Below are 12,949 nucleotides of genomic sequence, written 5' to 3'. Positions count from 1 at the left end.
ATGTACAGATTGAACCATTGTTCAACGAATCCCTATCATGTTCAATCTGTACATTAGGACAGTTGTCACTCTGCATGTCAGCTGTGATGGTGCGTTGTGAGTGTGTGCAGTGATAGTGTTCAATCAATTTATGAGTGAACCTTGGAAAACCATGGGTGGATGCAACATGGTGTATATGAATTAGCTCAGCGGCAAGTGCTTGTGTAGAAGATGAATGAGAAAACGCTCTCCTGATTAAAGCGTTGTATGCTGCTAACTTATAAGAGAAAGAGTCACATGACCCCACAGGTATGTATGTGGATGTAGACTCTGGTTTGCGGTAGATGGATGTGAGGATGCTCGTCTCCTCCACTCTGATACTTATGTCAAGAAAGTGGACCTCCTTGCGGTTGGCTTGTTCGAGCTCTAAGGTTAAGCTGAAAGGGCTGTCATTAAAAGTGTTGACAAAGGCTGAAATATCTAGAACTATCCTCCAGAAAACTATAATATCATTGTTGTATCTCCTGTATAAAAAGATGTTGGGGAGGAACTGTGGAAGGACTTTGCTCTCCTTATAACCATTTCAATCTCCACTGCCCTCGTCACTTACGCCTCTGATCCCGACATCGCGGTGGCCTTTAATCAGGCAAAGCTAGTCTGCACTATGTCACACATGGAGCACCTAAAATGGCTAGAGGCCATTCACATTTATAAATCGACCCTTGACGACACATGCATCAATTTTAAAGATGAGTTAGTTTTATCTGTAGCCTGGCAAGCATTGATGTACTCCACACTTTAATTAAGATCTGGTAGTCCTACGATTACACATGCGCGACTCATGTTACACTTTCGAATATTTTTTCTCGTATTTCATTAACTGATCACTCCGTCCCATCAAAATCTCTGTTTTACACCTGAGGAAGAACTCACAGCAGTTCAAAAACATTTGTGATGAACTTTTTCTTTTGTTTTTGTTTGGTCACACTGGATATAGGTTCTAGGAGTACGATTTTCTAAACATAATAGTTTGTTAATAAAAACAGGTATTTTACTATATCTTATCCAAGTTTTAAGATATTAGAGTTTCAATATTAGACATCACAATAGATAATTTTTTCCATTTAAAATACAGTTGAGTCTTCTGAAGATTGTCAAATTACTCAGTATTTAATTATTAATAATAGCAGTAATATAGCCCAACTTAATCTGGCAATCATTTGGCTCTAATATAATTACTGCACTTAGGATGTTTATATATTTTAAAAAATATATTTGCTAATAACAGATTGAAAATTTTCTGTACTTCTTTAAAATACAGTATTCTAATTTAATAGCAATTTGATTTTCATAACAAATGCTTATAATGAAGATTTAATTGAAAAATAATTCCTTAAATAAAATCAATTTGAAATTAATTATTAAAATATATAAATAAATATTTTTTACTCATTTTAAATTAAATGTTTTATTAAAATATAAATATTTAACTTAAATGTCTAGTTTTGTTTGATAATTAATTTTTTTCAGATAAAATACTTAAGAAAATTCTTACTATAACACTTATTAATATGAACTGATCCGATTTCACTATTTTCAAAAGAAACCTTTCACTGTTTTCTGAAATGTATCTTATTGTGTATATTTCTTGATTCTGATTCCAATTAGCAGGAAGAAGTTCTGAACCTTGTTCTTTTGAATCAGGCCACTAGATAAAAAAAGAAAAAAAGGATATGAGGGAAAAAAGTTCAGTATATTTAATTATATTGAAATTTTAACTTATGCTATAATTATTGATGAAAATGATTCACTCTACACTGTAATAAACACTTAATAATTTTTTTGTTATAGAATTCATTCAGTTTAATATACTAGATGAACAAAATTCATTTTTTCATAGTTCATATAAATCAGGTAATTTTACTTTTTACAAATAGTCATAAAATATCGAATTAAAATAATTTTCTGCAAAAAAAATATCATCTAAAATAGAAATGTCATAAAAAGTAAAATTAAAACCATGTTTTAATCTTACAAATTATCTTTACGAAATTATTTCATAACTATTTTATCTATATAAATGAAACTAACAATCAATCTATTTATTAGTTTGTAAAAACAATATTTTGCACTTGAACAAATAAATTTTAATTTTGGAAAGGGTTTAAGCATCTGTAGATCCATCTGTGTGTGATTAATGTTTGTAATTTTGAAATTAAGCACTTAATAATTGCATAAATAATAAATTAAGTAAAGAAAATACTTAATTTAATAGTTTTGAATTTTTTTAATGAATTTGATATAAAGAAAACTTTCTATTGTTTTCTTGATCAACTATGAGACTATGCAAGCTTATTGTGTATTTAATATCTTACAATTTCATTTATTATTTATTACTGCTCTCAATTTTCTTTTTATTTTAATATTTACTAATTAGTACTTGAAATGGAGACCACACCTCTCCAATATTAGTACTTAATTAAGCAGAAAAGCTAAAAGAACTTCTTTACCTTTCTTTTCATATTGTATGTTTCTCAAACTAATTTCCTCTCTATTTCTTTTCATATTGAAAATTACTGTAAGAAAATTTGATGGTCATGTCTGCAAAACTGCAAAGATTGGCATTTAATTTCATGTATACAAATTTCAGATGTGGCATTTCAAAGATATTTCAAGTTCCAATAATTTCACATTTCTGCAGTGAAGAAGTATGCTATTTCTCTTTCTGTCTTCTTTTTAGTAATTAAAATATCCAAGGACCTATCGTACTTATATTTATTTAGTTTAACTTTATAGAATTGAACAACAGTTCATCCGTTCTTGCTTCAGTGGTGTACTATGAAAATGATGAGCTTCTCATAAGTTTTTCTTAGATAGTTTATCAAAAATACTGAATTTTGACACTTGAATCATCAATAATTCTAGTAATAATTCCTAATCTTTTTGACCATATTATTTATTTCAATTGTCTTCTTTACTCGATTTTTTAAAATTATTATTTCTCTTTTCCAGAAAACATTATGTTATGAGTATAATCTAATACAAGGGTGAGCAACCTTTTTAAATAGTGGGCCAAATAAAATGTGAAGATGAATGTGAAGATGAATGTACAAGAACAAATTTTTTAGGTTTTTGTGTTTTATAGCAGGCCTGTTCAACATGTTCATTGCAATTGAAAAATAGCAAAAATAGTCAAAAAGGAGGAGTTCACAGAAAATAATATATTGGACAATACATAAAAAATCAGTATGTAATGAAAAATTACAACAAACTGAATTACGTGTTTATATGTTATTTTCAGTGCCATTTACTATTACTATACACATTTTAAAAGTGAATTTGCTGGATTACATATATTTGGGTGCTGGAATTAGTTTACCAGCCATAGATTGCCCATTATATTTATATTATATTATACACTCTCCTGCAGTATATGAAAGTAATTAAAAATTATCTGCATCTTAATGTTTTTTCTTTTGTATAATATTGACATATAATTTCATGCCTAGTTTTATAATTTAAAACTTTTTGTAAGCAAGATAATTAATTTTTGTGTTATTTTGTTTACTTTTATTGCAATAAAAAGATTCTTTGTCTTATAAGTTATTACCTATAGGACAAAATAGTATTATAATATAGAAGTTTTGAACAAATATAAACTAAACAACAAACTTAAAAATCTGCTTTACCAAAGCTCACTAACTTACATCAATTATCACTTTCTTAAATACTCTTTGGCAACTAAGGTTATCATCAGAAGAAGCAGTAATGAACTAGTTTGACCATAACTATATCAATTATGTGGTTCCTAATATGGTTCTTTTTCAATTATATTCATACTTATTCTTTCAGAAACATAGGGGTTTTTATTTATTATTTTTACTTTTGCATTGTTTTTTTAGGCTTAGTGCTATTGCACATTTAATGATATAAATATATTTTTAGATTTAAAATGTACTGAAAGTGAAAAAAGACGGTATTTTGTTTTAAGGCAATATTTGCTTTACAGCAGTCTAGAATCTAGCCTGCCAAATTAGTGATATTGTGGCAATACACCATATTAATGTATATATTAGATATAAGTTTAGTTTTAAGTTTTCTTTCTTCTTTGTTCTTCCTTTTGTTTTCTCGTGTTTTCCATGAATTAACATTCCTTCCTATGGGTGGGGTAACCCTTTCCACGAACCAGGTTAACAAAGGAAAGTGAAGGCCCAAGACTACTAGAATGATAAGAAGGTTCATTCTTGGGTTGGACTCTCAGTGAAGGTAAGATGTGCGAAAGTTACGCTCCTGCTCGTCGTCTAAAAGGACAAAGGGAGACAAAAGTGGCCTACAGAAAGAGAAAGGACCCCGCTAACATAAAGAGAGAGAGACAACGTCCCTTGTATACGGAGAATCTTTGAAGAGATCCAAAAAAAATCGGTGAGAAATGATTTAGAGTGATTCCCCACCAGAAGAACGTCAATATCAACAGAGAACTGGGTATTCCTTATAATCTCCTCTATCATACTAAAACTTCTTGCTATTCTTCCTTTCCTTTTTAGTTTATAATTTAGTGTAAGTTAGTAGTAAGATTACAAGTCCATCTTTTCTTATTTGTCGTGAGCACGTTCTTTTGTTCTGTATTCACTAGATTCCTCACCCCAGTTTGGGATATTGTATAATATTAAGCATTAGAATCCGAAAGCATCCTGTATACTGCTAATCACATGAAAAAAAATAATAATTTTTTTTTTTTGTGTACTGCCTCTCATGGATTATTGTACACTTGTGTGACTATTACTGTATATACTTATAGTTAAGTTTGTAGTCAAGCTAATTCAATATGCTCTGATAAAACAAATTTTACATTTATGAATTTTTAAGATTAAAGTTTTTCTTTACATCGTCTTCACTCGGAAATTTAATTTGAATACTTTCCTAGGACTATAGCTCGACCCCGACGATCCAAAAAAAGTTTATTCTATTCTGATTCATTTCTTTTTCTTTTAAATCAAATACTATTTGATAAAGTTGGTATTCTTTTCGAATAAATTCCACAGTAAGCAAAAAACTTGAAAAATTAATAAAATCACTCTAATTAGAGTGATTTTATTAATTTTTCAATTTTTTTCGTTCTATCAATTAGCTTTCTGTACTAGTCTTAATTAGACTAGTAAATTAATATTCACATAGTATTCATTCTTTTACATCAATTACAGTGAAGTATTATTGCAGTTAAAGTCTACCTAGGTAGTCCCAATAGCTGTGCTCCTGACGGACTCCTCCCAGAGGGGAGCCGCCGGCAGGTCAATGAGCGTTTAACAACACTAGTTATTGATTCACAGTAGTTCTTGAACAAAAGAAAAAAAGGAAACGTCTACTAAAAATATAGTTAACCTAACCTAACCGAAGCGCCGCCATTGGGATTACCTAGGTAGAATTTAACCATTGGTGCTTAATTTTTAACAAAACATTTATCAGCTTATGTATTTTTTAATTTTTTGTGTTATGTAATTTTTTTGCAATTCTCATATCTTTGATGTATAAATTTGGTTAAAGCTTTGTTGTTATTGTATTAATTAACAGTGAAATCTTTCTGCATTGGTTTGTTGTCATGAAAATAAAAAGTTATCAGATAATTAATTACATTCTTATGAATTATATATAAACCCAATAGTATTTATTCTCTATTAATTTAGTTTCTAATATGAAATAAATTCTCTTATTTATATAAATTTTTGAAGCACTAAGCTTACTTTTTCATCGAGTCCGACGCATTTTTTACCTCCGCTAATTATTTCCCAATGAATAAATGTGACAAGTGCATCTGTCTTAGATCTGAGCGTATCTTTAACGGTACTAAAACAAATTTCCAATCCAACAGACATCTTCTCGGCGATGATCTTTCAATTTCACTTTTTGTTTATATCGACGAAAACGCCATCTCGATAACTTTTAATAAATTTAGAAAAAAAGAATAATAAATAATATAATTTAAACATACATCTATTTAAATTATTATTAATTAAATACATAACTCAAAATGTATTAAAATATTTCTGATTTACGATTTTAAACATATCTTTTTAAAATAATTATTAACATGTATACTGTACAGTTGCCATAGTAACAATTTATAAACAAGATTTTATACGAATACTTAATTCTTAAAATTTCAATAGCTTTTTCACATCTAGCAAGTATGAAAGCGGCTCATTTCCTCCCGAGTTTAGTAAAATATGATGATCCGATACTTATTTCACAGAAACCGGAAGACGAAACAAAAGAAGCTGTAAGTTGTCATTGGAGTCGATCAATTTTTTTTACGTGGAATCCGTTCATATTGCTGTTTGAATTTTAGCGCTTCTTCTATTGATTTGAATTTGTTGTTTCGCTTGGAACCACGCGACGATCGTTACAAGTAATTGAAAACTGGATTAAACGACCGACTGTTAAGGTTCGGCCTACCGCTCTGGAGGACCCGGGTTCGAATCCGGATAGCTTGAAAAACCCGAGGAATTTCTCGGATATTTCGAGTCCCGTCTCTTACTACCTGGCCATCCTCTGTGGACTTGGCCGAAAAAGTCTTCTTAGTGTGATAGAGTTTTAAAAGTACTATTGGATATTGAATGAATGATAAACTGTGATTACAGAGCAACACAGTGAAAACGTCAACCCATCACTCTGGATGACCATGATTTTAGTCAGTTAAGAATCTCAGAAAATTTCAAAGTATGATTTTACGATTCAGGATACAGCTATACTCCTTGCCTGCCCAGCCTATTTTTAACTTTCCCTCCTTTAGAGCACTAAAGGTTTCTTTTTATCATTTTTTATTATGGGTTCGGCCAGGTTCACAATTGGTGCAACCGGGTGGTGAGCCCGACAGATTCGGAACAGACCGCCCACGAAAAATTCCTGGGGTTGCTCTCCTGGATCAGATCTCGGGTTCCCCAGAGCGGCAAGCTGACGTCTTAACCGCCTCGACCATCCCATCGTCTTAGCTGGTTCTAACAAATATTATAACAATAATTAGTTAATTAAATATGATGATTTATGACAAAAGTTTAATAAATGTATTGTCAAATTATATCAATATTTGTTATTTAAAATTTTTTATACAATGTTTCTTAAAGAATATTACTTTTTCATTTTATTTATCATTTTTTTATATTTTAATTATTAAATAATTTGTTTCACTTATTAGTTATAATGATTTCAGGAAGCAATAAAGCCTGTTTCCCCGACGAAAGGAGAGTTGTCTGACGTATTAATATACGAAAAGAAAGAAGATAAGGGAAATATTTTAGATTGTATTATCCCTCCCAGGTATTATACAGCATTATCAATAGCTTTCTACATTCAAATTATACAAACTTTCCAAAGAAAAAGTTTCTTTTTATAATAAAATTCGTTATTTTATATAGAAAATATAAAGAAAATGATATAACTTGGATTCAACACGTGTCGACTACTCTCGCATCAAGAGAAGATGTTATTAATTTACAAGAAGAATTAAATCAAAAACTAACACAAAACCAAGCACGAGAAACTGGAATATGTTTCATTCGTAGAAAATTATATGACGAATGTTTCGGTAAGGATTTTTATTGTATTTTCGAATATTACGTGAAGGCCATCATATCTTTCATTAAATAAGTGGTTTTTTTTTTAAAATTCGCGGACGATGGATTCAATTCTCGAGCTTTCAACACATTGAGCCGAGGATAGGCCTATGTAGTTCTTATATTTTCAATCAGGTAGATGATTTTTGCTTAGATTTTCCATATTAATAAGTATGATGTTATGATCGGCTTTCTTAGGAAAAATCTACATATAAACCAAATTTTTCGATTGAAGTATTTTAAGTAAGATATATATAAGTGAGTTAAATTCCGCAAATATTCGAAATATTTAAAATCATAATTCTAATTTTAAAAAAAATTATGAAAGAACAAGATACATTTTCTATAAAATCAGATTCGCGATGTTCTGTATATAAGACGTTAACTTTACAACAAACTTTTAACCCTTTTAGTATCCACTAGTTGAAAGTAGTTCAAAAAATAAAACATATTCGAAATTTACAAATTTTCAACGTTATTGTGCGTAATATTTAATGAATTCATAATTATAACACAAAAATCCCGATTAACCGAGGTTCTGCATTATCCGAAGTGAATTGTGGAAGAAATAAGACGAGAATGGAGTACAAACACATTGTGGAATTATGTTCTGTCTTGTATATTTCTGTCGCGTACGTGAAACAGTTACATTTCTGCATACATTGTGACCGATTGTAAATACTGTACATATAGTTAGTGAATTTGTAGAAAAACGCATTAAGGCATCAGGCAAGCAAAGCATTCAAAGGCCAAGGCGAGGCATGTAAAACTTTATCGCTTCCATCATCTGGAGCTAATCACAGATTGTATTATCTGTGATTAGCTCCATTGTTCTCTAAGTTATTTCGGTAAATGTTATGACTATCTCGAATGGCGTCTTCAACTCCAATTTGTTTGTTATGAATTTATTATAATAAAAATATAAATGGATTTTTACAGATGAACTTATCCGTCAAGTGACATTACATAGCACTGAACGAGGCTTATTATTATTGAGAGTCCGAGATGAACTTCGCATGACTCTTTCAGCTTATGAAACTCTTTATGAAAGCAGCGTAATTTTTGGAACACGCAAAACGTTGCAAGCTAAACAAGACATAGAAGAAACAGATAATGTAGTAAGTTATCAAAATTTTACAATGATTTTATTCAAAATTTAAATATTTTATAATGATATATATAAAGTACTTCATCTACACTTGATTAAATATTCTAGAAATTATTGTCAATTTTATCGATATTGACAATAGAAACCAGAATTACAAAAAAATTTTACCAATAAATTTTAACCAGTGGCGCGTTATCCTATAGGCAAAAAGAACAATTGCATGGGGTCCCCACTAGCAGGGGCCCAAATCAATCTTTTATAAGAAAATAACTTTCCAAAAAAAATTCCGGAGGAAAAACGTCTGAAGTCAACACCATACATGGGGTTCCGTAATTCAAATTTGCCTGGGCCCCATGAAGCTATAACGGGTCACTGATTTTACAGAGAATTGCTAAATTCTAAGAGTAGAACTGAACGTGAATCAAATAAAATTATCAAGTTATATGCCGAATATTTATCTCGCAATCAAATCTACTAGAAAATTTTCTTTCGTATTTATTGAACATTTTATAATAATACGACATACAATTAAATCAGAAGTTCTACAGTGGCTATATCGTAATAGTGAAGCCATTAAGAAAGATATGATTCTTACCTTAAGTTCAACGAGCAATTATTTATTGTGACACTCTCGCAATACCGGGCTGCAATTTCTATTGTATTCGTTGTCTGGGTTAATATGGAGGCTTTTAGCTTCAGGCGCTGTTCTCTCCGATGTTGCAATCATACGATCACTTTTTTGCCGGTTGAAGCTTACTGTTTGGTCATATGCGGGAAATAATGCTTTCCGGGAGGTCTTTTAAAGATAACTGCCCCCTATTCAGGCGTTAAAGACGTGGAGAAAACATGGAAAACTCCACATGGCTAGCCCGTTTTGGCTAGGCACGAATCCACGACCGAACTTTCAGTGTTCAGGGAACGCTTGGCCATACTCAGAATGTAATGTATAAAGAAAAATTTTAATATATATTTTTTAATATAAAGGCCATCATCTGTTTGTGTGTGTGAATTCTCTATAACTTCTACTATTTTTGTCCATTCCGGGTGAAATTTTGTTTTGTTGCTCTTTATGTTACAACGGATAGTATAAACTACTTAATTTGTAGAAATATGAGCAACTGTTCTTGAATTTCTTGAAATCTCTCCTCTTCTCAATTCTTCAATTTCTACTTTCTCATAAAAAGTATTCCGTCATGCTTGACGGGGTATTTCTAGTATTTACATAATTAAAAAATCTTTTTAATATAAATTTAATATTAAAAAATTTACATAATTTTCGTAGTTGGAAAAACTTAGAAGCACCAGAGAAACTTTAAATCGACAAGTAGAAGAGCTTACTGCCAGATGTACAATGATTGAAAAAATCGCTAAAGAACGGAGAGAAACCGACGAAAAGAACTATACTAACGAAATACAGTTTTTGAAAAGAGTCAATCAACAGTTGAAGGTAATAATAACGACATATGTTACGATTTTAATTTTTACTTTGGGGCTGTTCATAAATTATGTCCGCATTTTTCTTGAAATTTTTACTTCGCGTCCCAGTTTGTCCAAGTTTCCGTAACGCCCACCCCTCTTCGGACGTCCAACAAAACTCGACCCCCCTTTAAAACCTTTAAAAACTTTATGAATGACAGATACCATAAATAGAAACGAGATACATACAAGAAATTACGAGATAAATATAAAAAAATGCATAAACCGTATAGAATTTAATGAAATAAATGGATTTTAATAAATATATAAATACTTTTTTATTATATATATATATTTAATATATATAAATACTTTTTATTAATTATTTACTTTAGAAATAAATGGACTTGTCCGACTTGTAGTAACCCCTTCCTGCCTTCCAGTCTGGACATCCTTTTTAAATAACACTTTTATAAATTTAAATGTGCAGATACTTGGTCAATATAAATTTTCCATATACTGTATTTGATATTTTATATAGAGTATTAAATACGAAATAATTTGAATTCAGTAGCGGAGTTTCAAATTTTGTGTCCCATACAAACGAGACAATAGAATCCCCGTTTCCAACCGTACCGCTACGGCATGTAAAATCCCTTTGTCAACAATAATTCTTTTTCATTTTTTGCTCCTACTTGATAAAACTGGCCCCCAGTTGTCCCGTATGCAGTTGCATAGTCTGCATCTATGGTAGCTCCGCCATAAACTTATAGTTTTCATAAATTGAATCTCATTCGAATAAAGAACTACCAAAATCAAAAAGACATAAGACTGAATAAAAGCAACAAAATCAAAGCAACATATAATCTAGTTACTGTACTTTTGACTAGTGTTTATAATAGTGGTATTAAATAAATAGTTCGGGTGTAAAAAATGGTAATCGCCATAATAAAAATTTAGAGAAAAACCAAAATTTAAATATCTTAAAGAAGATTTCTGCTTTATTTAATTTAATCAGAATAAAGTGTATGTTACAGTTAAAACTTAAATTTAATATTTAAATTGAAATACATTGCTGTTTAGCTGTTAGCACGCATTATAACGTACTAATGGAAATGGCATTACAATCTTTTACATCCGAACCCTTCAAATATAAATATTATATACGTATAGGTTTATATGAAATATATATTTAACATTTATTACTAAAAATATTTTATCGAATGAAAAAGAAAATTTTCACATCTGAAATTATATACGAGACATGGGCAAATGTGACTCTTTTTGAGTTACATGCGGCTCTTGCTGAAAGTGTTAATTTCTGTTTTTTTTTATTATTATTTTTACAATTTTATATTTATAATTTTGTGAAAATATGTTTATTTCAAAAATTCAATATTTGTTTTATATTATATTTATATTATATAATAAAATCGCGCGCCTTACCATACTATCCGCCACGACAGTACAGAACTGCGGCTCCCATGCATTTTGTAAAACCTACATTTTGGCTCCCACTGAACTCTTGCTTGCCCACCCCTGTTATATACTGTATGTACTGTACTGTACCCATACATACAATAGACGCTTGTTAATCCGGTCAATTCTTGCACAGAGGAATGCCAGATTATCGAGTGTATAGGACTAAAGTAATGAATTACATGTCCTATCGCCCTTCCGTACTGATTCTTTTTGGAGCTATACAGTGGGTGATCGGTTAACGAACAAAGTCTTGGAACGGATTATGTTCGTTAACCGATCATCCACTGTATTTTGTTATTGTTAAATTATGCACATGATATACAAGTTTAATTCTTTATTAAAGTTAATGTTACAAGTTTGTTATATGTATTTTAAATTGATAATCAGAATATTGAGAAACCGGATTAACGAGAGTCTACTGTATGTATGTGTATATATATATATATATGAATAAAACTGATTTAATCTTTTTTTTATTATTTAAGGCTCAGTTTAAAAGAATCGTCGATACTATAAAATAAGAAACAACGTAGGAATGAATGTTAAATTTAAAAATAAGTATATAATTTTCAATTTTGACAATGTCTTTGTTGAATTTATTTTCCGTATTTATTAAAATAAATTAACAGATTCATTCATTAGTAGTGATGATAATGAAAATAATTTAATGTTATTTCAATTTGTTTTTCAAATTGTATTTATTATATATCGCTAATTTGTTTTTCAAATTGTATTTATTATATATCGCTAATTTGTTTTTCAAATTGTATTTATTATATATATTTAAATTAAAACTATTTAATACATTAATTTATCTTTATTAAGTATACAAGTTTATACCTTTCATTTTATCAGCGTGCCCAGAAACAGCTTAATATATTGAATACAAGCATACCCAAGCATCATTTGAAGTCTATTAACGTTATCATAACTATTCTGATGCAATAAATAACTGAAGACACGAGTGGATGAAACTTGTTGCAAAATCAAAGTTTTGAGTGAATTGATGTTTAAGTTTTTATTACGAAGTTGTTTCGGTATACAGTAAATATATTCACGAAATAGTGTGTCGCAGAGAGTATTACAATATCGTTTAATTTCCGATATCTTTGATGAAGGCAGGCAAGAGATGTCCTCCATGATGAGATGTAATGTATACAGTCGAGTTTTGAATGATTGTAACACAACACCTTCATCCTCTCATGTTTTCAGTTAGGCTTATAGCTTACATCTCGTGTATCAAATTTGTGCGTTTTCTAGTTTTCGCATATTTATCAAATTCTCGTGTAATTGGTCTCTCTAGTTTTCCGAATCTGACTCGAAACACCTCGGAGTATGGTTTCGGTTTATCGCAAAG

At 30.1% G+C, this 12,949-nt stretch overlaps 1 protein-coding gene across 1 annotated transcript; it reads left to right on the top strand.

The window, feature by feature from the left end:
* The first annotated feature begins 6,093 nt into the window (after window positions 1–6,093).
* Window positions 6,094–12,113, top strand: LOC136971663 (33 kDa inner dynein arm light chain, axonemal-like). Its single transcript, XM_067266130.1, has 6 exons — window positions 6,094–6,253; window positions 7,184–7,290; window positions 7,389–7,558; window positions 8,526–8,704; window positions 9,977–10,141; window positions 12,078–12,113. Exons 1-6 carry the CDS (start codon window positions 6,164–6,166, stop codon window positions 12,111–12,113), a joined length of 747 nt encoding a protein of 248 aa, XP_067122231.1. The 5' UTR covers window positions 6,094–6,163.
* Window positions 12,114–12,949: the final 836 nt, after the last annotated feature.

Source organism: Centruroides vittatus, unplaced genomic scaffold (assembly GCF_030686945.1).
Source record: "Centruroides vittatus isolate TY-2023 unplaced genomic scaffold, ASM3068694v2 contig_2673, whole genome shotgun sequence".
Lineage (NCBI taxonomy): Eukaryota > Metazoa > Arthropoda > Arachnida > Scorpiones > Buthidae > Centruroides > Centruroides vittatus.
This window is presented reverse-complemented; position numbering and strand designations above follow the sequence as displayed.

Excerpts from the sequence above, each read along its gene's own strand:
- LOC136971663 (XM_067266130.1), top strand. The coding sequence starts at position 6,164 with ATGAAAGCGGCTCATTTCCTCCCGAGTTTAGTAAAATATGATGATCCG. Across the intron at positions 6,254-7,183 it reads AAGACGAAACAAAAGAAGCT|GAAGCAATAAAGCCTGTTTC; the intron begins GTAAGTTGTCAT and ends TAATGATTTCAG. Across the intron at positions 7,291-7,388 it reads GATTGTATTATCCCTCCCAG|AAAATATAAAGAAAATGATA; the intron begins GTATTATACAGC and ends TATTTTATATAG.